Source organism: Salvelinus namaycush, chromosome 24 (genome assembly GCF_016432855.1).
Source record: "Salvelinus namaycush isolate Seneca chromosome 24, SaNama_1.0, whole genome shotgun sequence".
Classification (NCBI taxonomy): Eukaryota; Metazoa; Chordata; class Actinopteri; order Salmoniformes; family Salmonidae; genus Salvelinus; species Salvelinus namaycush.
In genome coordinates, this window is record NC_052330.1 from 24,244,947 (window position 1) to 24,270,237 (window position 25,291).

Consider the following 25,291-nt stretch of genomic DNA (forward strand, 5'->3'; position numbering starts at 1 on the left):
TGAAACACAGGCTTTACCTTTGTTGGAACTTCAAATGCTATCAGCAGTAAACTGGTGATTTTATCATGGGTGACTGAGGTGTAACACTGTGCTTCATTTCTACCATAACCCCTGACCTCTGACCCCTGGGTTAACCCGACAGTACCCCATGCCAGAGAGCAGGATCCACAACTACATGTATCAGCTCTGCAAGTCTCTGGACCACATACACAAGTAATCACAGATGAGCATTAGGAGAGCAGGCTCCCTTCTGATGTGTGTGTGTGTGTGTGTGTGTGTGTGTGTGTGTGTGTGTGTGTGTGTGTGTGTGTGTGTGTGTGTGTGTGTGTGTGTGTGTGTGTGTGTGTGTGTGTGTGTGTGTGTGTGTGTGTGTGTGTGTGTGTGTGTGTGTGTGTGTGTGTGTGTGTGTGTGTGTGTGTGTCAAGGTCAAGTGTCATTTCAGTACATTTTTCAGACATGTAACTTCTCTCCCCACAGTCATGGTCTCTTCCACCGGGACGTCAAACCAGAGAACATTCTGATTAAGGTGAGACAGATTCCCATAGACAGAGATGTATTGAGTTTGGAGGAGAACTCTACTGAACCTACCATGGTGGCACTAAGAATGCCATGACAAACACTCACAGTTACATTATTACTATACTTTGTATTCAGTCACTGTTTTATGAAAATGGATGTTCAGTAAAATGTTTCTTTATCATTTAAAAGCCACACATTCCAGCCTTCATCAGCAAGCTTCATACAGTACCTGGTGATAGGACAGTATAACACACACAGTAGTAGTATTCTGTGTCTTCTCCCCTCAACAGAAGGACACTCTGAAGCTGGGGGACTTTGGCTCGTGTTAGAGTGTTTACTCCCGTCCTACACAGAGTAAATCTCTACACGTTGGTACACAACCCCAGAGTGCCTCGTAACGGACGGACACAACTCTCACAAGATGGACGTCTGGAGCACCGGCTGTGTCTTCTACAAGATCATCAGGTAATGATTCATTATGTATTAATGGGGTAGTAGTATCTCTTCCACTGTAGTACAGGTGTGTCTTTGAGAGCTGTAGCCTCCAGTGTTGTGTCTTCAAGATCATAAGGAACCAAACCAATCACGTTATACTCTGACAGACGTACCAGTGAGTTTCACCACTAGGTGGCGCCATATAGCTAGTTAAAGGGAAGTAGGATCCTCTATTTGTCTCTAGTCCCTATTTGTTGGACACTGTGTAACCCATAGCATTATAATGATTCAATGATCATTACAGTTCTGTGGTGTAACTTATATCCACCCTCTTGGTTTGACCTCTGTATGACCCCCCCTCCTCCTCTTCCTGCAGCCTCTTGCATCTCTGTTTCCATATCAAACCAGTTGTATTTTCAGAATATTCTCCAAGAATATAGTTCATTTGGCTAGTTAAGCTCTGAATATCAGCTACCCAACTTTATCAGGAGTTATCCTGAGCCTAGTTAAAATGTGTTTACACAGCGGGAAATGCAGAAATATTTTATTTTTCACTATAATCATCTGGTCAAACATTGATGCATACAGATATGAAACCACTGATTATGACAATTTAGCCCACGGGGTGAAACTTCTGTTCAGCAGAGTAACCTGATTGTCATTCCATATTGTCCATTTTACTTAGACCTGTCCTGTTTTTAGGATATACCGTTTGTTAACATGTCAGTGCATTTTCTATTTGATTGGGAGCCATTTAGGTTAGAATATTTGATCAGAGAAACCTGCATGATGTAAAAAGTGTCCATCTAAACACATTGTCATACATTTTATCTCCAGCCTGCAGGTTACAGAAAAGGACACTCTTTCTGCCAGGTCCTATAGCTGTTACATGATTTATGTTTGATTATTTTTGTATGTTATTGTATTTTACCCAGCCTTGTTCTCCCCAATTAGATCTTGTCTCATCGCTGCAACTCCCCAACGGGCTCGGGAGAGGCGAAGGTGGAATCATGCGTCCTCCGAAACATGACCCGCCTAACCACGCTCCTTAATTATGGCTGGGGGCAGTATTGAGTAGCTTGGACGAATAAGGTGCCCTGAGGTGCCCAGAGTAAACGGCCTGCTACTCAGTTCCAGAAGCTAAAATATGCATATTATTAGTATATTTGGATAGAAAACACTCTGAAGTTTATAAAACTGTTTGAATGATGTCTGTGAGTATAACAGAACTCATATGGCAGGCAAAAACCTGAGAAAAAGTCCAACCAGGAAGTGGGAAATCTGAGGTTTGTCGTTTTTCAACTCATTCCCTATTGAAGATACAGTGGGATATTGGTCATGTTGCACTTCCTAAGGCTTCCACCAGATGTCAACAGTCTTTAGAACCTTGTTTGATGCTTCTACTGTGAGGTGGGGGCTCATAAGGTCTGGTTGAGCCAGGTGTCTGGGAGAGTGCCATGAGCTCGTGACGCTCGTTCACGTGAGAGCGAGCTCTGTTCCATTGCATTTCTACAGACAAAGGAATTCTCCGGTTGGAACATTATTGAAAACATCCTAAAGATTGATTCTATACTTCGTTTGACATGCTTCTTACGGACTGTAACGGAACTTTTTGACTTTTTGTCTGCTCGTGCGTCATGAATTTGGATTTGTGAACTGAACACGCTAACAAAAGGAGGTATTTGGACATAAAGATTAACTTTATCAAACAATTCAAACTTTTATTGTGGAACTGGGATTCCTAGGAGTGCATTCTGATGAAGATCATCAAAGGTAAGTGAATATTTATATTGCTATTTCTGACTTCTGTTGACTCCAACATGGCGGATATCTGTTTGGGTTGTTTTGGTCTCTGAGCGCCGTACTCAGATTATTGCATGGTTTGCTTTTTCCGTAAAGTTTTTTTTTAAATCTGACACAGCAGTTGTATTAAGGAGAAGTGTATCTAAAGTTCCATGTATAACACTTGTATTTTCATCAATATTTATGATGAGTATTTCTGTAAAATAATGTGGCTCTCTGCAAAATCACCGGATGTTTTTGGAAGTACTGAACATAACGCGCCAATGTATACTGAGATTTTTTTATATAAATATGAACTTTATCGAACAAAACATACATATATTGTGTAACATGAAGTCCTATGTGTGTCATCTGATGAAGATCATCAAAGGTTAGTGATTAATTCTATCTCTATTTCAGGTTTTTGTGACTCGTCTCTGGCTGGAAAAATGGCTGTGTTTTTCTGTGACTTGGCTCTGACCTAACATAATCGTTTGTGGTGCTTTCGCCGTAAAGCCTATTTGAAATTGGACACTGTGGTGGGATTAACAAGAAGTGTATCTTTAAAATGGTGTGAAATACTTGTATGCTTGAGGAATTTTATTTATGAGATTTCTGTTATTTGAATTTGGCGCCCTGCACTTTCACTGGCTGTTGTCATATCGATCCCGTTAGCGGGATCTCAGCCCAAAGAGGTTTTTAACACCCGCCAGTTTAAGTCGGAAGCCAGCCGCACCAATGTCTCAGCCTGCAGGCACCCAGCCCGCCACAAAAATTATAGATTTTTTTATCCATTTTGAATTCAGGCTTTATCACAACAAAATATGGAATAAGTCAAGGGGTATAAACACTTACTGAAGGCACTGTACTTCAGACTTCTCTCTTTCTTTGTACATTTCTGCTTGTCTGGGTAACGCTGATATATTTTCTGCTAAACAATGTGAGTAAACAAACACTCTGCATCTCCTCTGGTCCTGTCAGGTCCCCAACTAAACCAGACCCCATCCCATCTCTGGTCCTGTCAGGTCCCCCGTTAAACCAGCCCTCCATCCCTTCTCTGGTCTGGTCAGGTCCCCCACTAAACCATCTCTCCATCTCCTGTCTGGTCCTGTCAGGACCACCACTAAACCAGATCCTCCATCCTCTCTCTGGTCTCGACAGGTCCCCCACTAAACCAGCCCTCCATCCCCTCTGTTCCTGGCTGGTTCTCTTCCACTAAACCAGACCCCCATCCTCTATTTGGTCCTGGCTGGGTCTCCTCCACTAAACTACACCCCTTCCTCTCTTTGGTCCTGGCTTGTTCTCCTCAAATAAACAAGACCCCTATCCCCTCCCCGGTCATGGCTGGTTCTCTTCCACTAACCAGACCCCATCCCCTCTCTGGTCCTGGCTGGTTCTCCTCCACTAATCAGACCCCCGTCCTCTATTTGGTCCTGGCTGGGTCTCCTCCACTAAACGAGACACCATCCTCTCTCTGGTCCTGGCTGGTTCTCCTCCACTAATCAGACCCCCGTCCTCTATTTGGTCCTGGCTGGGTCTCCTCCACTAAACGAGACACCATCATCTCTCTGGTCCTGGCTGGTTCTCTTCCACTAAACTAGACCCCATCCTCTCTCTGGCCCTAGCTGGTTCCCCTCCACTAAACCAGCCCTACATCCCCTCTCTGGTCCTGTCAGGTCCCCCACTAAACCAGCCCTCCATCCCATCTCTGGTCCTGTCAAGTCCCCCACTAAACCAGCCCTCCATCCCCTCTCTGGTCCTGTCATGTCCCCCACTAAACCAGTCCTCCATCCCCTCTCTGGTCCTGTCATGTCCCCCACTAAACCAGCCCTCCATCCCCTCTCTGGTCCTGTCAGGTCCCCCACTAAACCAGCCCTCCATCCCCTCTGTTCCTGGCTGGTTCTCTTCCACTAAACCAGACCCCCATCCTCTCACTGGTCCTGGCTGGTTCTCCTCCACTAAACTAGACCCCATCCTCTCTTTGTTCCAGTCAGGTCCCCCACTAAACTAGACCTCATCCTCTCTCTGGTCCTGGCTGGTTCTCTTCCACTAAACCAGACCCCCATCCTCTTCCTGGTCCTTTCAGGTTCTCCACTTAACCAGATCCTCCCTGTGACTGTAGGAGTGGCTGTGGGAGCAGTTGTGTGTTGTCTTTATAGTACGCAGAAGGAGAACATGTACATACTGACATTCATCATTTTTCTTTGACTTTAATGGAGTGCAATAATAACACAGTAATACACATGGAGACAGTTGGTCCACTGTATCAATTATTCAGTTATTTGTTCTTTTCAGAGAATCAACTGATTACTGATTACTCACAATCAACAGCATTGTGAGTAACATAAACATGTCATTGACACACTGTGACTAAACAGTTTGTGTATTATACTATTGTAGTAAAATAACTAAGAGGTTCCACTATAATTATATTGTTTTGAATCCATTACCTTTGTTATTAATTTATGAAGGGTCTGAATGCAGTAAACCACTCCACCCCACCAACCAATGAGGACAAGGTTAGTGCATCAATATCCTAATGGAATTTGAAACATGATTCATATGAAACATAATTAGACCCAGTTGTTATCCTGCAATCAGACTAATGTCCAGTTTCAATGAGTCACGTTTCAATAACAATTCTGACCTGCTGACAGAATAACAAGTCAACCTGCTGACAGAATCACCTATGCCTCCATTCAATCAAAATCCTCCTCAGAGAGTTGATGTAAGTGAAGCTATACTGAACATATTGTAATAGTATCACTCTCCCTCCTATACACTGTTTACAGCCTTTACTTTGGTGTGACCTTGTGCGTCTTGTCTCTGTTGGTCCAAGGTGAAGATGTGATGACCTATGCCTCTGTTATTTTCTTTTAGTATGTAGCACAATAGCAGCTTCTTAGAAAAACATATTTTAGCTTTGCTGATAACAGTTTTTTTCCTTCATTACTCATGTTGAAAATGATTTTGACTAAAGTAAGTCAGAACTGATTAACTCCTTTCAAAGAGTTCCATAACATTGTATTACCTGTTGGGGTTTAATTCAGTAATTTACTGTCTTCGCCAGTAGGAGGCAGTATAATTCTCAACTGTGAGATATACTCCCTGTGTCACGTTTACTCCCGCTCCCCCTCTCCGGCGCTCGTTGTTGCCAGTGTGGTGATTATTGCGCACACCTGTCACCATCGTTACTTCTTGCTTCTCGTCTCCCAGCGTCTGTGTTACACCCTGCTAGCTAAGCTATAGCCTAGTTCTCTCTTTCCGTATTGAATATCTTTTCATTTTGTTCCACTAAGAGGCAGCTGCCACAATGAAGCAGAATATTTATTCTGAAACTAAATGAAAATCAAAGATTGTGTTTCAATGTCTTGCCAAGGCTGCACTGTAGCATCTTCTCACAGACGCTAAACCACTAATGGACAGGGGCTTTGACCTGCTTCATTTCTGACCTGGGCCGGTGCACCCCTCCTTAGACAACCTGGTGGTCATACCGATACCAAACTTGATGTGGACACCTGTTTAACGTAGCGTGATACAGCCTCCAGATGTTTGGATTACAGGCAGCACCACTACGCCTGGCAAGAAACTCTGCTGCAGGTAAAGGTGATAAATGGAGTAGTCTGTGACTAGGCTAAAGTCATTTCCCACGTAGGCTAAAGTCATTTCCCACGTAGGCTAAAGTCATTTGCAACGTAGGCTAAAGTCATTTGCAATGTCAACGGGAAGAACTGGTGGCTATGGTAAGCAAGGCCTTCAAGTGCTTAAAATTCTTTATTTTATCATAGAAATTCTGAGTAGGCTTTGAGAAAAAGGACAGACAAATCTATCTTTGCTGCTGACTAGAAGAAGGTTGTAAATGAAATAAGGTCAATGTATTCATGCTTTACCTGACATTGTGGAAGGGTAGCCTGAAAAACACCTGTAGCAGTTTGAAATACTGTATTTTTATTAGTTTATTTAAAAACAGTTTTAGTAATTAATATACATTTTAGAAGAAGCATTGTGCTCATTTTAAGTCTGCTTAGACAAAAATGATTAATTAAACAATACCAAGGAATTTCTCCATGCTGAAGTCATTAACAATGGACAGAAAAAATTAAACACATCAGCCAAGGTTTGCTGATATTTGAATCCCTACTACATAAAGGTGTATAAAAAAAATATACTATAATATAAGAACACAACTACGAATTAATACATCTTCCACACTATGCACTAAAATATATAAACATCAACTTTAAAAACATTTATAATGTCCTCTGTTACTGATTCAATAAAGCTACAGACAGTTTGAAAGTCTTAGTCCAGCACAGGGAGAAGAGTGAGGAACAAGTGGTCATTCCTCCAGGACATGAACCTCAATACCAGAGGCTTCTTCTATACAGAGAACAAAACAACATGTCTCACCATTCATTCTATAGCAGACCATAAAGATGAACTAGTTAATAGGATTAGAGGAACAAGATGAGAATATTAAATGACTATTTATGACCTGATTCCGTTTCAGTTCACACATCTGAAGATCAGAATGTGAATGTAATGTGTTGTTTGCTCCATGTGTTCTATAGATTGATGGAACCATTCATAATGTTTAGGTCTATACAGTCCTATCAGATCTGTGAACTCTGATGTTGTGGGAGGAGTTAGGAACCTAAATGGAACTGGACCAATGCCTGTGACTCACCTGCTTGTTGGGGCAGAGCCTTGGGTGGGCGGTTCCTCCTTGTGTGAATAGTGACTATGGCAGCCATGATGGTCAGTGTCACAAAGAGCATGATGCGACTGATGGGCAATTTAACAACATTACTGGTACCTGGACAATGAGACAGACAGTGATTAAACACAGTCAATCATTTAGATTGATTTAAAGTAAAGTTTGAAGACCAATATCCATCAGCCAAACCCCTCTACAACTTTGTCTCTGTCTGAACAACAAAGATCTAATTCAGCATTTTAATTTGTGTGTAATGGATTATGATTGTTCACACCATCCACTAAATAATTGAAAGGTTATATAACACCTTAAACCTGGAGTGTTGGTATTTGGCATCACAGAGAAGCAGAAATTCATACAGGAAGAGAGAAGTGTGAACGGCACCACAGCCAAGTTATAAAATGTAACATGCAAGTTTAGTTTCATGTACAAATGCATGCTTTGTGTTGACCAAGGTAGTACATCTGACTTTGTCCCCATGCTGTACCACTCATACTGTCTACCATAGAACTGAGAAGGGAAACAGTATTAAATACAATACCAGCAGAAGATGAGGTTGACAAGGCTGGTCTTGCAGTATAGGCTGTACTTCCTGGATAGTAGTGTAGTGGACAGATATATTTCAATAGTGTACTGTATATACAGTATTATATATACATCACACGCAACTTGTAATAAGACCATGAAATTAGCATATTAAAATGTATATCTGACTCCACATGATAAAAAGTAATATGCAAGAGAATATGGTTGAACCATGTGCAACAATTATTAGTCGTAATGAGTAACGGTTTCACGAGAGAGAGAGAAATGTCACTTTGGGGTGTGGGTCGTCCTACAGTAGTGGAACACAGAGAGACCACTTGTCATTGGTGAATAATGGTGACATCACAGTACAGTATGGATCCACTGACTCTGTGTTGCCTATAGAGTTCTTTACTGCAATCTGTTACATCTTTCTCTACTCCATTCTCTAGAGCACTAGACAAGCAGTACTTCCTATCAATATGTTTGGGGCTGTTTTTACATGACCAGTCTTATACTGTTGTGGAGTACTGCTGGTTGTCTTGATGGGAATTAGAGTAGTTACATCAGAACTGTCTGAAAAACATCAAATCAAGTGTCTTTCTGGACCCAGTCTCAAACCCTGACACAGCATGGGAAAACCCAGTACCCAGGACCCAGTACCCAGTTCACACATCATACAGATGGGACTATTTTACCTGGGACAGTAGAGATGACATCATCACTATCAGTGCTCTTGTCTTTAATATCTAATTCAGTAGGAGAAGAACATCCTCTTTTAGTGTATTTAAATAACCAATCATCATCATCATCATCATCAGACACAGCAGTAGGTTTCATATCAAATGAATCATTAATCACTAATATTATATCAGGAGAATGAATCAGGATTGATATTCAACTTTAATATCATCACAGATCTTGTGAACTTATTCATATTCTAGGAGCATAACAAGAACACATACCTGAGAATGTGGAGGTGAAGTCAATGGAGATCTTCACGTTTCCCTTTTCAGTCAGCGTGCACGTCCACTTCCTGTTGTTGTCCTCCCTCTGGAGTGTCACAGTCAGAGTGATGTCACAGGGAGAATATTGTGTGACCTGGGTATTAGTACCTGTTTCAGGCACCAAGCTGAGACTAACTCCTGAGTTGTACCTTTCATGTCCCTCATAGGTGAGCAGAGAACACCGTAACGTCATAGGCTTCAGATCTGTCACTGGTGGGGTAGAGGAGACTGAGAAAGAGACAAAGGTATACAGTACTTGTTGGCTGTTTCACATAGCATATGATAATTAACAACACACTTGTACACAGTGACATTTAAACAGTAATACTCACTAGTTAGAATAGACAGAAGAACATGAGCATCCTCTCCTTGTGGTGGTCCAGTCTCTGTAAGGAACTGTCGACAAGTGTAGAGTCCAGCATCCTCAGCTCTGACATCACTAACATGTAGAGAACAGTCAGACCCCAAACTCAGTCTGTCTGCTCTCTCTATCATCTCTACTTTGATCTTCCCATATGCAACTTCTTCAATAGTACCAGTAGATGCATCTCTGTTATAGGTCCATATAGTTGAGGAGCAGTCTGGATTAACCACATTGTTACACGGCAGACTGACATCATCTCCCACTATGGAGAACATAGAGAGAGTTTCTCCACTGACACCTGACAAGAACATAATATCAGGTCATTATTTTGAATACAGATTAGAATAGAGATGGCGACCATTAATATACTTAAAAGGTATGCTTTTCACATAAATGGAGTCACCATATCCACCGAATGTCACAACAAAAATGTTTACTCAACCAAAGAAATTCTACAATAAGAATATATATATTGTTTTCTGAGATGGATAGTTTGCATGTTATTCTCTAAATATCGCACTGGTCTCACCTGTTAGCAGATATAAAAGGGACCCAAGCAGTCCCAAAACAGCCATTTTAACCATTGTCCTCTCCCTCACTCTCTCCTTTGCTTCTCTCTCTGTCGGAGTGTCTCTGCACAACAAGTTTCTCACCATACACTACTCACTGGGCACATACGTCAATTCAATGTCTATTCCACATTGGTTCAACGCAATTTTGTTGAAATATTGTGGAAACAATGTTGATTCATCCAGTGTGTGCCAAGAGGGAAGTTTCTCTATCACCATAGCGTAATTTCCTTGTGGTGATGTGGGGGACAGTTTCTCCACTGACACCTGACAAGAACATAATATCAGGTCATTATTTTCACTCTGGAGAACATAGTTTCTCCACTGACACCTGGAAGGAGTATGACATCAGATAATTATTAACTGGTAATACAGATGACATTATATTTCATAGGTATTCTTATTGATATTCTTCAGTGTGAATAATAGTGTAATATACTGTCTATTATACAATAGTGAAGATAAGAGTAAACAGATACACGACAGAAATGTCATCATTATATTAGTAAAATGTAAACTGAACTAGTTTGGCCGTGTGAAATAAATATGTTAGCAGGTACAAAACGGTCACAAGCAGTCCCCAAAATGAATGATGGACGTCAGCCATGATCCTCTCTCTCTCTCCTCTGTTCCTGTCTCTCCTCTGTCAGAGTGTCTCAGCACTACAAGTTTCTCCTCTGTCAGAGTGTCTCAGCACTACAAGTTTATCCTCTGTCAGTGTGTCTCAGCACTACAAGTTTCTCCTCTGTCAGTGTGTCTCAGCACTACAAGTTTCTCCTCTGTCAGTGTGTCTCAGCACTACAAGTTTCTCCTCTGTCAGAGTGTCTCAGCACTACAAGTTTCTCCTCTGTCAGAGTGTCTCAGCACTATGAGTTTCTCCTCTGTCAGAGTGTCTCAGCACTATGAGTTTCTCCTCTGTCAGAGTGTCTCAGCACTACAAGTTTCTCCTCTGTCAGAGTGTCTCAGCACTACAAGTTTCTCCTCTGTCAGAGTGTCTCAGCACTACAAGTTTCTCCTCTGTCAGAGTGTCTCAGCACTATGAGTTTCTCACCATACAGCAGCATTTCTACTCACCACTAGAGCATCACTTCCTCAACGTGGTCATGTTCTTTATCTAGTTTCTGACACCTTGGTGAGAATCCTCCAGCTCACCAGCAGTTGAAGGCCTTCTTCACATGTATGAGAGTCTGTATTAGTGATGCAGGGATATGGCATTAATGTGCTCATATTCAAGTGGTGATCGGTGCCGTTTACTTGGATGACTGTCCTTCATATTCCAGTCACCCAGCTCAGTGTAACATTGATACGTTTAGGCTACTACATGATACTAGAATGAATAAACCCCTGATCACATGCAAATACAGGTCAATTTCCTCGTAGCCATAAACAAACAGCATGATCACTTTGCTTGTTAATTCCTTCTCACATCAACACTCTCCTCCTCTCACCTTTTCCCTTCATTTGTGGGATCCAGTGCAAAACACATCAGCTGTCTGTGACCAGGCAACTAAACCTTTCCAAGCCAAACCTTCATATCATAACCGCTAACCGCTACACAGCCTACATCATTGTCATTATATTATATATATTATATACCCCAACACAGAGACAGTATGATCTGAGTTCAATGTAACAAGCTGCACTACCACCAGTCCTCTGAACAAGTGTCTAACCCCAACACAGAGACAGTATGATCTGAGTTCAATGTAACAAGCTGTAACACCACCAGTCCCCTTTTCCACCATAATTTGCAAATAAATTCATAAAAAATCCTACAATGTGATTTTCTGGATTTTTTTTTCTAATTTTGTCTGTTGAAGTGTACCTATGATGAAAATTACAGGCCTCTCTCATCTTTTTAAGTGGGAGAACTTGCACAATTGGTGGCTGACTAAATACTTTTTGCCCCACTGTATTTATGTCTGCAACTGGTCCTTCTTTCAGTGGTTATTTCAGCTCAGACCACTTCTGTGTTTCTGTTGCTGAGCAGAGAAAGAAATAGAGAAGGAGAGAGGAGAGAGGAGAAGAGAGCAGGGCAGATGAGAAGAGAGTACAGTAGAGAGCAGAGGAGAGGAAAGAGAAAAGAGCAGAGGAGATGAGAGGAGAGTAGAACAGAGTAGAGGAGAGAGGAGGAGAGAGGAGAAAATAGTAGAGGAGAGTAGAGGAGAGAGGAGGAGAAAATAGTAGAGGAGAGATAAGAGAAGAGGAGAGATGAGAGAGAAGAGTAGAGAGGAGAAGAGAGAGAAGAGAAAAGAAGAGAAGAGGGGAGACAAAACGAGAGGAGAGAGAAGAGTAGAGCAGGAGAGAGGAGAGCAGAGAAGAATAGAGTAGAGGAGAGAGGAGCGTAGAGGAGAGAGGAGCGTAGAGGAGAGAGGAGGAGAGAGTAGAGGAGAGAGGAGAGTAGAGGAGAGATGAAAGTAGAGGAGAGAGGAGATTAGAGGAGAGGAGAGAAAAGGGTAGAGGAGAGAGGAGAGGAGAAGAGGGGAGAGAGGAGAGAGGAGAGTAGAGGGGAGGAGAGAGATGAGGAGAGTAGAGCAAAAAGGATAGGAGGATAGGAGAGAGGAGAGAGTAGAGGAGAGGAGAGTAGAGGAGAGGAAAAGAGGGGAGAGAGGAGAGTAGGAGAGAGGAAAGGAGAGTGGAGAGTAGAGGAAAGAGGAGTATATAGTAGAGGAGAGTAGAGGAGAGAGGAGAGTATAACAGAGTATGTGGAGAGAGGAGGAGTGAGGAGGAGAGATGAGGGTAGAGGAGAGTAGTGGAGAGAGGAGTGGAGAGTAGAGGAGAGAGGAGAGGAGATGGGAGAGTAGAGTGGAGGAGAATAGAGGAGAGGAGAGGGGAGAGGAGAGGAGAGGAGAGGAGAGAGTAGAGAGCAGAGGAGAGGAGAGCAGAGGAGAGGAAAGGAGAGGAGAGGAGAGGAGAGTGGTGAAGAGAGGAGAGGAGAGTGGAGAGTAGAGGAGAGATTAGAGTAGAGGAGAGCAAAGGAGAGAGGAGAGGAGAGGAGAGAGGAGAGTAGAGGAGACAGGAAAGAAGCGAAGAGGAGAGGAGAGAGGAGAGAAGAGGAGAGAAGAGGAGAGTAGAGGAGAGTTGAAGAGGAGAGAGAGGAGAGAGCAGGAGGGAGAGAAAGAAAGAGAGAGAGGAGAGGAGAGGAGAGGAGAGTACAGGAAAGTTGAGGAGAGAGATGAGGAGAGAGGAGAGTAGAGGAGAGTAGAGGAGAGAGAAGAGGAGAGAGAGGAGAGAGCAGGAGGGAGAGAAAGAAAGAGAGAGAGGAGAGGAGAGAGGAGATTAGAGGAGGAGATAAAAGAGGAGAGGAGAGGAGAGGAGAGGAGAGCGAAGGAGAGAGGAGAGACAAGAGTAGAGGAGAGACGAGAGTAGAGGAGAGACGAGAGTAGAGGAGAGAGGAGAGTAGAGGAGAGAGGAGAGCAAAGGAGAGAGGAGAGCAGAGGAGAGAGGACAGTAGAGGAGAGAGAGGAGAGTAGAGGAAAGCAGAGGAGAGGAGAGAGGCGAGGAGAGGGGAATAGAGAGGAGAATGGAGGAGAGGAGAGGAGAGTTGTGGAGAGAGGAGCGGAGAGTAGAGGAGAGAGGAAAGCAGAGAAGAGAGGAAAGAAGAGGAGAATAGAGGAGAATTGAGGGGAGAGGAGAGTAGAGAGGAGAGAGGAGAGCAGAGGAGAATAGAGTAGAGGAGAGCAGAGGAGAGCAGAGGAGAGAGGAGGAGAGAGTAGAGGAGAGAGGAGAGTAGAGGAGAGATGAAAGTAGAGGAGATTAGAGGAGAGGAGAGAAAAGGGTAGAGGAGAGAGGAGAGTAGAAGAGGAGAGAGGAGAGAGGAGAGTAAAAGGGAGGAGAGAGATGAGGAGAGTAGAGCAAAAAGGATAGGAGGATAGGAGAGAGGAGAGTAGAGGAGAGAGAAGAGGAGAGAGAGGAGAGAGCAGGAGGGAGAGAAAGAAAGAGAGAGGAGAGGAGAGGAGAGGAGAGGAGAGAGGAGATTAGAGGAGAGTAGAGGAGAGAGGAGAGCAAAGGAGAGAGGAGAGCAGAGGAGAGAGGACAGTAGAGGAGGAGAGAGGAGAGTAGAGGAAAGCAGAGGTGAGGAGAGAGGCGAGGAGAGGGGAATAGAGAGGAGAATGGAGGAGAGGAGAGGAGAGGAGAGTTGTGGAGAGAGGAGCGGAGAGTAGAGGAGAGAGGAAAGCAGAGAAGAGAGGAAAGAAGAGGAGAATAGAGGAGAATTGAGGGGAGAGGAGAGTAGAGAGGAGAGAGGAGAGCAGAGGAGAATAGAGGAGAGGAGAGTAGAGGAGAGCAGAGGAGAGAGGAGGAGAGAGTAGAGGAGAGAGGAGAGTAGAGGAGAGATGAAAGTAGAGGAGATTAGAGGAGAGGAGAGAAAAGGGTAGAGGAGAGAGGAGAGAGGAGAGGGGAGAGAGGAGAGTAGAAGAGGAGAGAGGAGAGAGGAGAGTAGAGGGGAGGAGAGAGATGAGGAGAGTAGAGAAAAAAGGATAGGAGGATAGGAGAGAGGAGAGGAGAGGAGAGAGTAGAGGAGAGGAGAGTGGAGGAGAGGAAAAGAGGGGAGAGAGGAGAGTAGGAGAGAGGAAAGGAGAGTGGAGAGTAGAGGAAAGAGGAGTATATAGTAGAGGAGAGTAGAGGAGAGAGGAGTGGAGAGTAGAGTAGAGGAGATGGGAGAGTAGAGTGGAGAAGAGAGTAGAGAGGAGAGTGGAGAGGAGAGGAGGAGAATAGAGGAGAGGAGAGAGGAGAGGAGAGGGGAGAGTAGAGGAGAGGAGAGAGGAGAGGAGAGAGTAGAGGAGAGAGTAGAGAGCAGGGGAGAGGAGAGAGGAGAGGAGAGTAGAGGAGAGTAGTGGAGAGGAAAGGAGAGTAGAGGAGAGGAGAGTGGTGAAGAGAGAAGAGAAGAGGAGAGAGGAGAGTAGAGGAGAGAGGAGAGTAGAGGAGAGAGGAGAGTAGAGGAGAGAGGAGAGCAAAGGAGAGAGGAGAAGAGAGGAGAGTAGAGGAGACAGGAAAGAAGCGGAGAGGAGAGGAGAGAGGAGAGTTGAAGAGAGAGATGAGGAGAGAGGAGAGTTGAGGAGAGAGATGAGGAGAGAGGAGAGTAGAGGAGAGAGGAGAGAGAGGAGAGAGCAGGAGGGAGAGAAAGAAAGAGAGAGAGGAGAGGAGAGGAGAGGAGAGGAGAGGAGAGGAGAGGAGAGGAGAGGAGAGGAGAGGGGAGATTAGAGGAGAGAGGAGAGAGGAGAGTAGAGGAGAGAGGAGAGCAAAGGAGAGAGGAGAGCAAAGGAGAGAGGAGAGCAAAGGAGAGAGGAGAGCAGAGGAGAGAGGAGAGCAGAGGAGAGCAGAGGAGAGAGGAGAGCAGAGGAGAGAGGACAGTAGAGGAAAGAGGAGGAGAGGAGAGAGGCGAGGGGAGGGGAGAGGGGAATAGAGAGGAGAATGGAGGAGAGGAGAGGAGAGTTGTGGAGAGAGGAGCGGAGAGTAGAGGAGAGAGGAAAGCAGAGAAGAGAGGAAAGAAGAGGAGAATAGAGGAGAATTGAGGGGAGGGGAGAGGAGAGTAGAGAGGAGAGAGGAGAGCAGAGGAGAGTATAGGGGTGAGGCGAATGGATAGTAGAGGAGAGTAGAGGAGAGTGGTGAAAAGAGAAGAGGAGAGTGGAGAGTACAGGAGAGAGGAGAGCAAAGGAGAGCAAAGGAGAGAGGAGAGCAGAGGAGAGAGGAGAGTAGAGGAGTGAGGAGAGAAGCGGAGAGAAGAGGAGAGTAGAGGAGAGAGGAGGAGAGAGATGAGGAGAGGGGAGATTTTAGGAGAGAGGAGAGTAGAGGAGAGAGGAGATTAGAGGAGGAGATGAAAGAGGAGAGTAGAGGAGAGAGGAGAGACAAGAGGAGAGAGGAGAGTAGAGGAGAGAGGAGAGCTAAGGAGAGAGGAGAGCAGAGGAGAGAGGAGAGACAAGAGTAGAGGAGAGAGGAGAGCAGAGGAGAGAGGAGAGCAGAGGATAGGGGAGAGGAGAGAGGAGAGTAGAGGAAAGAGGAGGAGAGAGAGGAGAGTAGAGGAAAGCAGAGGAGAGGAGAGAAGAAGGGAGGGGAGAATAGAGAGGAGAATGGAGGAGAGGAGAGGAGAGGAGAGTAGAGGAGAGGACAGAGGAGATTAGAGGAGAGTAGAGGAGAGAGAGTAGAGGAGAGAGGAGAGGAGATGAGAGTAGAGGAGAGAGAGGAGGAGAGAGTAGAAGACAGAGGAGAGTAGAGGAGTGGAGAGTAGAGGAGAGAGGAGAGTAGAGGACAGAGGAGAGTAGAGGAGCGTAGAGGAGAGAGGAAAGAAGAGGAGCGAGGAGAATAGAGGGGAGGAGAGAGAGTAGAGGAGAGGAGAGGAGAGAGTAGAGGAGAGTAGAGAGGAGAGAAGAGATTAGAGGAGAGAGGAGAGTAGAGGACAGAGGAGACTCGAGGAGAATAGAGGAGAGAGAGTAGAGGAGAGAGGAGAGTAGATGAGAGTGGAGGAGAGAGTAGAGGACAGAGGAGAGTAGAGGAGTGGAGAGTAGAGGACAGAGGAGAGTAGAGGAGAGTAGAGGAGAGAGGAGAGGAGAGGAGAGAGGAGAGTAGAGAGTAGAGGAGAGAGGAAAGAAGAGGAGAGAGGAGAGTAGAGGAGAGGAGAGAGAGTAGAGGAGAGGAGAGGAGAGTAGAGGAGAGAGGAAAGAAGAGGAGAGAGGCAAGGGGAGGGGAGAGGGGAATAGAGAGCAGAATGGAGGAGAGGAGAGGAGAGGAGAGTTGTGGAGATAGGAGCGGAGAGTAGAGGAGAGAGGAAAGAAGAGGAGAATAGAGGAGAATTGAGAGGAGGGGAGAGGAGAGTAGAGAGGAGAGAGGAGAGCAGAGGAGAGTATAGGGGTGAGGCGAATGGATAGTAGAGGAGAGTGGTGAAAAGAGAAGAGGATAGAGGAGAGTGGAGAGTACAGGAGAGAGGAGAGCAAAGGAGAGCAAAGGAGAGAGGAGAGCAGAGGAGAGAGGAGAGTAGAGGAGTGAGGAGAGAAGCGGAGAGAAGAGGAGAGTAGAGGAGAGAGGAGGAGAGGGGAGATTTTAGGAGAGAGGAGAGTAGAGGAGAGAGGAGATTAGAGGAGGAGAGACAAGAGGAGAGAGGAGAGTAGAGGAGAGAGGAGAGCTAAGGAGAGAGGAGAGCAGAGGAGAGAGGAGAGACAAGAGTAGAGGAGAGAGGAGAGTAGAGGAGAGAGGAGAGTAGAGGAGAGTGAAGGAGAGAGGAGAGCAGAGGAGAGAGGAGAGCAGAGGAAAGAGGAGGAGAGAGAGGAGAGTAGAGGAAAGCAGAGGAGAGGAGAGAAGAAGGGAGAGGAGAGGAGAGGAGAGAGTAGAGGAGAGGAGAGGACAGAGGAGAGTAGAGGAGAGGAGAGGAGAGGAGATGAGAGTAGAGGAGAGAGAGGAGGAGAGAGTAGAAGACAGAGGAGAGTAGAGGAGTGGAGAGTAGAGGAGAGAGGAAAGAAGAGGAGAGAGGAGAATAGAGGGGAGGAGAGAGAGGAGAGAAGAGTAGAGAGGAGAGGAGAGGAGAGGAGAGTAGAGGAGAGAGGAAAGAAGAGGAGAGAGGAGAATAGAGGGGAGGAGAGAGAGTAGAGGAGAGGAGAGAGAGTAGAGGAGAGTAGAGAAGAGAGTAGAGGAGAGAGGAGAGTAGAGGACAGAGGAGAGAGAGTAGAGGAGAGAGGAGAGTAGATGAGAGTGGAGGAGAGAGTAGAGGACAGAGGAGAGTAGAGGAGTGGAGAGTAGAGGACAGAGGAGAGTAGAGGAGAGTAGAGGAGAGAGGAAAGAAGAGGAGAGAGGAGAGTAGAGAGGAGAGAAGAGAGTAGAGGAGAGAGGAAAGAAGAGGAGAGAGGAGAGTAGAGAGGAGAGAAGAGAGTAGAGGAGAGGAGAGGAGAGAGAGTAGAGGAGAGGAGAGGAGAGTAGAGGAGAGAGGAAAGAAGAGGAGAGAGGAGAATAGAGGGGAGGAGAGAGAGGAGAGGAGAGTAGAGAGGAGAGGAGAGGAGAGGAGAGGAGAGGAGAGGAGAGGAGAGGAGAGGAGAGGAGAGGAGAGGAGAGGAGAGGAGAGGAGAGGAGAGGAGAGGAGAGGAGAGGAGAAGGGAGGAGAAGGGAGGAGAGTATGACTCCGGTAGTCCAGGCTGTACATGTGAAGTGAACCGCTGGATCTCACAGGCCACTGAGATGTGTTTTTAATGATGATTACTAGATGGGTAAGGTAGTGTGTACATAGAGCACAATAGCAACATATTTTAGCTTTGCTCATAAAACATATTTGTTACTGACAGTTGTGGCTGCTTTGCGTGATGTATTGTTGTCTTTACCTTCTTGCCGTTTGTGCTGTTGTCTGTGCACAAAAATGCTTATACCATGTTTTGTGCTGCTACCATGTTGTGTTGCTACCATGTTGTCATGTTGTGTTGCTACCATGTTGTTTTGCCACCATGTTGTCATGTTGTGTTGCCACCATGTTGTCATGTTGTGTTGCTACCATGTTGTCATGTTGTGTTGCTACCATGTTGTGATGTTGTGTTGCTACCATGTTGTCATGTTGTGTTGCTACCATGTTGTCATGTTGTGTTGCTACCATGTTGTTTTGCACTATGTTGTCATGTTGTGTTGCTACCATGTTGTCATGTTGTGTTGCTACCATGTTGTCATGTTGTTTTGCTACCATGTTGTCATATTGTGTTGCTACCATGTTGTCATGTTGTGTTGCTACCATGTTGTCATATTGTGTTGCTACCATGTTGTCATGTTGTGTTGCTACCATGTTGTCATGTTGTGTTGCTACCATGTTGTCATGTTGTGTTGCTACCATGTTGTGTTGCTACCATGTTGTCATGTTGTGTTGCTACCATGTTGTCATGTTGTGTTGCCACCATGTTGTCATGTTGTGTTGCCACCATGTTGCCATGTTGTTTTGCTACCATGTTGTCATGTTGTGTTGCTACCATGTTGTCATTTTGTGTTGCTACCATGTTGTCATGTTGTGTTGCCACCATGTTGTCATGTTGTGTTGCTACCATGTTGTCATGTTGTGCTGCTACCATGTTGTCATGTTGTGTTGCTACCATGTTGTCATGTTGTGTTGCTACCATGTTGTCATGTTGTGTTGCTACCATGTTGTCATGTTGTGTTGCTACCATGTTGTCATGTTGTGTTGCTACCATGTTGTCATGTTCTGTTGCCACCATGTTGTCATGTTGTGTTGCTACCATGCCGTCTTGTCATATGTTGCTGCTTTGCTATGTTGTTGTCTTAGGTCTCTCTTTATGTAGTGTTGTCTCTTGTCGTGATGAGTGTTTTGTCCTTATATATTTATTACTTATATATTTATTTCTTAATTTTTTCATCCCAGCCCGTCCGCACAGGAGGTCTTCTGCCTTTTGGTAGGCCGTCATTGTAAGTAAGAATTTATTCCTAACTGACTTGCCTAGTTAAATAAAGGTTAAATAAAATAGATATTCCTATACCAGCTTATAGAAGCAGCACAGCTGTGTTTGTAGCTACAAGGTCTAAAAAGGATAGATCTGAGAATGGTTGTCACGACTTCCCCCGAAGTCGGCTCCTCTCCTTGATTCGGGCGACGTTCGGCGGTCGACTTCACCGGCCTTCTAGCCATCGCCGCTCCATTTTTCATTGTTCCATTTGTTTTGTCTTGTTCCCCGCACACCTGGTTTACATTCCCTAATTACATTGTGTATATATATTCCTCTGTTCCCCCCATGTTCTTGTGTGGAATTGTTTGTTTGTTACGTGTAGTTCGCATCAGGCTGGTTTGCGCCGGGTCTGTGTTTGGCCCGTGTGTTTTGTTTATTTGTACCGTTCGTGTACTTTGGCCGTTATTTGCTGTTTTCATTGGGTATGAATAAAGTGTACCTATTATCACCCATCTCTGCTCTCCTGCACCTGACTTGCCTTCAACCAGTAGCGCACATCGTGACAATGGTTATGCGTTTACAAACTAAATATGCAAACCATTTCCTCTAAAGGCTGATATCCCACCTTGGTAATGGAGGGGATTTCAATTGTTAGAGAGGTGAATGTAACTGCAACCGAACATGTACAGTGGGGCAAAAAAGTATTTAGTCAGCCACCAATTGTGCAAGTTCTCCCACTTAAAAAGATGAGAGAGGCCTGTAATTTTCATCATAGGTACACTTCAACTATGACAGACAAAATGAGAAAAAAATATGCAGAAAATCACATTTGAGGATTTTTTATGAATTTATTTGCAAATTATGGTGGAAAATAAGTATTTGGTCACCTACAAACAAGCAAGATTTCTGGCTCTCACAGACCTGTAACTTCTTCTTTAAGAGGCTCCTCTGTCCTCCACTCGTTACCTGTATTAATGGCACCTGTTTGAACTTGTTATCAGTATAAAAGACACCTGTCCACAACCTCAAACAGTCACACTTCAAACTCCACTATGGCCAAGACCAAAGAGCTGTCAAAGGACACCAGAAACAAAATTGTAGACCTGCACCAGGCTGGGAAGACTGAATCTGCAATAGGTAAGCAGCTTGGTTTGAAGAAATCAACTGTGGGAGCAATTATTAGGAAATGGAAGACATACAAGACCACTGATAATCTCCCTCGATCTGGGGCTCCACGCAAGATCTCACCCCGTGGGGTCAAAATGATCACAAGAACAGGGAGCAAAAATCCCAGAACCATACGGGGGGACCTAGTGAATGACCTGCAGAGAGCTGGGACCAAAGTAACAAAGCCTACCATCAGTAACACACTAGGCCGCCAGGGACTCAAATCCTGCAGTGCCAGACGTGTCCCCCTGCTTAAGCCAGTACATGTCCAGGCCCGTCTGAAGTTTTCTAGAGAGCATTTGGATGATCCAGAAGAAGATTGGGAGAATGTCATATGGTCAGATGAAACCAAAATAGAACTTTTGGTAAAAACTCAACTCGTCGTGTTTGGAGGACAAAGAATGCTGAGTTGCATCCAAAGAACACCATACCTACTGTGAAGCATGGGGGTGGAAACATCATGCTTTGGGGCTGTTTTTCTGCAAAGGGACCAGGACGACTGATCCGTGTAAAGGAAAGAATGAATGGGGCCATGTATCGTGAGATTTTGAGTGAAAACCTCCTTCCATCAGCAAGGGCATTGAAGATTAAACGTGGCTGGGTCTTTCAGCAAGACAATGATCCCAAATACACCGCCCGGGCAACGAAGGAGTGGCTTCGTAAGAAGCATTTCAAGGTCCTGGAGTGGCCTAGCCAGTCTCCAGATCTCAACCCCATAGAAAATCTTTGGAGGGAGTTGAAAGTCCGTGTTGCCCAGCAACAGCCCCAAAACATCACTGCTCTAGAGGAGATCTGCATGGAGGAATGGCCCAAAATACCAGCAACAGTGTGTGAAAACCTTGTGAAGACTTACAGAAAACGTTTGACCTCTGTCATTGCCAACAAAGGGTATATAACAAAGTATTGAGATAAACTTTTGTTATTGACCAAATACTTATTTTCCACCATAATTTGCAAATAAATTCATTAAAAATCCTACAATGTGATTTTCTGGATTTTTCTTTCTCATTTTGTCTGTCATAGTTGAAGTGTACCTATGATGAAAATTACAGGCCTCTCTCATCTTTTTAAGTGGGAGAACTTGCACAATTGGTGGCTGACTAAAATACTTTTTTGCCCCACTGTAGCTATATAAACATAAGAATGAATATGAATGTCGATGTCTGCAACTGGTTCTCTTTCAGTGGTTATTTCAGCTCAGACCACTTCTGTTTTCTGAGGCTGAGCAGAGAGAGAGAGAGAAGTCATGTTCATTGGTTGTCTTTTTACCACAGCATATTATCTCACCCTAAAATAACATAGCTGGTCATTTCACACCTTCAAAAGAAGTAGACAACAACACAAAGGAACAGTGGCCTGTACTGCTTCTATGGGAGTTGACATAGAGACACTGTTTTGGGGTTTTTACTAGATGGTATACAGCTATGGATGGAAATGACTTTTTCGTAGCAGGTTAGGAGAGCGTACATAGCAGGTTAGGAGAATTAGGATACGTTTTGGAAAAAGGTTAGCTTAAATGATCTCCTAATCTGCTAAGAAAAGTCACTTCCGTCCATTGCTGTACTCTTTCTAGTTACAACCTGTTTTTGTCCCCATCAGAACCCAAAATATAAGGTTTATTACCCTGATGTTAGTAAACAAACAGGCTATATAGCCTCAAAACATGGTTAAAGTCCCAGTGCAGTCAGAAACGTAAATTCTGGTGCTTTATCTATTTCCACACGATAAGGTTGACATCACAAGGCAGTGAAGGAGTTAACAGACCAATAAGAAAGAGAGTTCCAAACCTCTCTGCCAATAACAGCCCATTTTTAGATCTCTGGATTGAACCATTTTCTAATGTGACCAACAGGCCCAAACCCTGCTTCTTCTTTAATGGCAAATATCTCTCCTCCATGTGCACTTGGTAAACTGTTATATTATATTATATAACCTTATTCACATGATTTGGATGTGCTACTTTAAATAACCAAAGTTGTCTTTCACAAATGTAAATGCTAGGGATTGGTGTTCCTGAGGTGACGTTTTTCCTCAGGTCCAGAACACTAACCTCTTCCTCAGGTTGAATTATTAGCAGGCTGTTGGACTAGATTACCAGAACAGATTTCAAATGTTATAAGATGTTGGTCTTCACCAGCCTCTAGTGCAGGGATCACCAACTAGATTCAGCCACGGGCCAATTCTTTCTTGAGTGGATGGTCAGGGGACATAATTACAAATCCTTTGTAGACTGCAAATTGACTGCAAGAAGCCCAAAAATATATACTATTTGACTAAAACATAATCATTTCAAACCTTGCTTACATTTATATACGATTACACATATCTCCCTAACATGTGTGGGAATACATTGGATTCCAAAATTAAAATCACTTGGCACTAATGTCTGGTGTTTTTAAAGTATTTTATGTCCCAAAATATTAAGTAAAATGTTTTTGTTTCTCAGAAGACTTGGGGGCCAAATAAAATCAGCCAAATCCAGCCCATGGGCCACCAGCTGGGAAACACACCTCTAGTGGTAGTTTGGGACACAATCTGTACATTCACATTCTGATCTTCAGATGTGTGAACTGAAACGGAATCAGGTCATAAATAGTCATTGAATATTCTCATCTTGTTCCTCTAATCCTATTAACTAGTTCATCTTTATGGTCTGCTATAGAATGAATGGTGAGACATGTTGTTTTGTTCTCTGTATAGAAGAAGCCTCTGGTGTTGAGGTTCATGTCCTGGAGGAATGACCCCTTGGTCCTCTTCTCCCTGTGCTGGACTAAGACTTTCAAACTGTCTGTAGCTTTATTGAATCAGTAACAGAGGACAGTATAAATGTTTTTATAATTGATGTTCATCTGAGATATCACATTGTTTGGAAGATGTATTAATTAGTTGTATTCTCATCTTTTAGTATATTTTAAACCCCTTCATTTTCTTGCATGCAGTAGGGGTGAAGATATCAATTAAACAAAGGTTGATGTCTATGATACGTATTCTTTTCTTTTTTCTGTGAATGAAGTTCATTGGTTTCGTTTAATAAGCATTTCTTTGCCTAGACAGACTTAAAAGGAGCACAATGCTTTTTCTAAACATTTTCATATATTTCTGAATCAGTTTTTCAATAAACAAATACTATATTTAAAACTCATTGTTCGATACAGGCGTTTTCTGTACACTTCTACAATGTATGGTAAAGCATGGATGCATTGGCCTAATTTAATGTCTTACAAGCTAGTCAGCAACACGTTGTTGTTCTTCCCACAACGCAAAAAAAGGACTGTAGCCGACAGCTTCTTTCCAAATGACGTCACACACTCCCTTTATCAGTTTGAGCTGCAGCTGGGTTTCTCTCCGGGTACGGTGGCGTGTGACAGTAACCAAGTCCCTGGGAGGTTGAGGTTGGTGGATCGAGTGAGCTGAGGAGCTCTGGGCTGTTGTGCGTTATGTTGAACAGGTATCCTCACTGAGTTTGGTATCGATATGGTTCTCCTGGGGGAGACCGGGGCCACCAGGTTGTCTAAGGAGGGGTGTGCTGTCCCAGGTCGGAAACGAAGCAGGCCAAAGCCCTGGTGCCCTCCAGTAGTGGGATAGTGCCTGTGAATAGACGCTGCAGTGCAGCCTTGGGAAAAATCGAAACCTAATCTTTTTATAGAAATGGTATGGGTTTTTGGTACAACATGTTTAACATACCATGAACAATCGAATAAATTAACCAGATTAGCAAAGAGAAAATACAGATTATATTCTTCTGTGGATGGAGAATTATACTGACTCGGAAATGAGTGAATAACATCGTGCAACAGGACCTGTTGAGAGCAAAATATTCTCTCAAAGTAAAATACAGTTGTGTTCATGTGTCACGCCCTGGCCTTAGTATTCTTTGTTTTCTTTATTATTTTAGTTAGGTCAGGGTGTGACATGGGGAATGTTTGTGTTTTGTCTCGTCTTGGGTGGTTATATGGTAAAGGGGGTGTTGGGTTTAGTGTATGGGTTTGTGTTTAGTGAATGTGTCTAGGTATGTCTATGGTTGCCTGAGTGGTTCTCAATCAGAGACAGATGTCTTTCATTTGTCTCTGATTGGGAGCCATATTTAAGGCAGCCATGGGCATCATGTGTGACTTCCGGGTTGGAGCGAGTAGTCGCATTTCGCTTCGCTCCACAGGTAGTATTACATTTCATTTCATTTCATTACAGTACAACGGTTTGATTTGTTTGATCTTAGCAATTTTTTCTTAGCTAGCTACATAGCCGTCTTTGTATCAAAGATAATTGTGTAGTTTAGAGTAATTATCGAGGTTAGCTAGCCAGCTAGTTTCGTCCGCCGTGCCGCGCCACCGTTCTCCTACCTAGTCAACACTGCTAGCTAGCCAGCTAGCCAACTTCTACCGAATAGCAGCACTGTAGAAACTATTACATTACAACGGAACGACTTGATTAGTGTAGTGTTAGCTAGCTACATAGTTGTCTTTGCTGTCTTTGTATCTAAGATAATTGTGTAGTTTAGAGTAATTATCGAGGTTATCGAGGTTACCTAGCCAGTTATCGAGGTTACCTAGCCAGCTACACTTTCAAACAAAGTCAACAACGCAGCCACTGCTAGCTAGCCTACTTCCCCAGCCAGCAGTACTGTATCATTTTAATCATTTTAGTCAATAAGATTTTTGCAACGTAAGCTTAACTTTCTGAACATACGAGACGTGTAGTCCACTTGTCATTCCAATCTCCTTTGCATTAGCGTAGCCTCTTCTGTAGCCTGTCAACTATGTGTCTGTCTATCCCTCTTCTCTCCTCTCTGCACAGACCATACAAACGCTTCACACCGCGTGGCCGCTGCCACTCTAACCTGTTGGTCC

General features: G+C 44.1%; 1 protein-coding gene across 1 annotated transcript; it reads right to left on the reverse strand.

Moving 5' to 3' along the window:
• Window positions 1–6,594: 6,594 nt before the first annotated feature.
• Window positions 6,595–10,112, reverse strand: LOC120019104. The gene is made up of 5 exons (XM_038962362.1): window positions 9,879–10,112; window positions 9,318–9,647; window positions 8,944–9,213; window positions 7,424–7,552; window positions 6,595–7,116 (listed from the first exon to the last, which is right to left on the reverse strand). The coding sequence occupies exons 1-5, from the start codon at window positions 10,003–10,005 to the stop codon at window positions 7,076–7,078; spliced, it is 897 nt and encodes a 298-aa protein (XP_038818290.1). The 5' UTR covers window positions 10,006–10,112; the 3' UTR covers window positions 6,595–7,075.
• Between the last annotated feature and the right edge of the window lie 15,179 nt (window positions 10,113–25,291).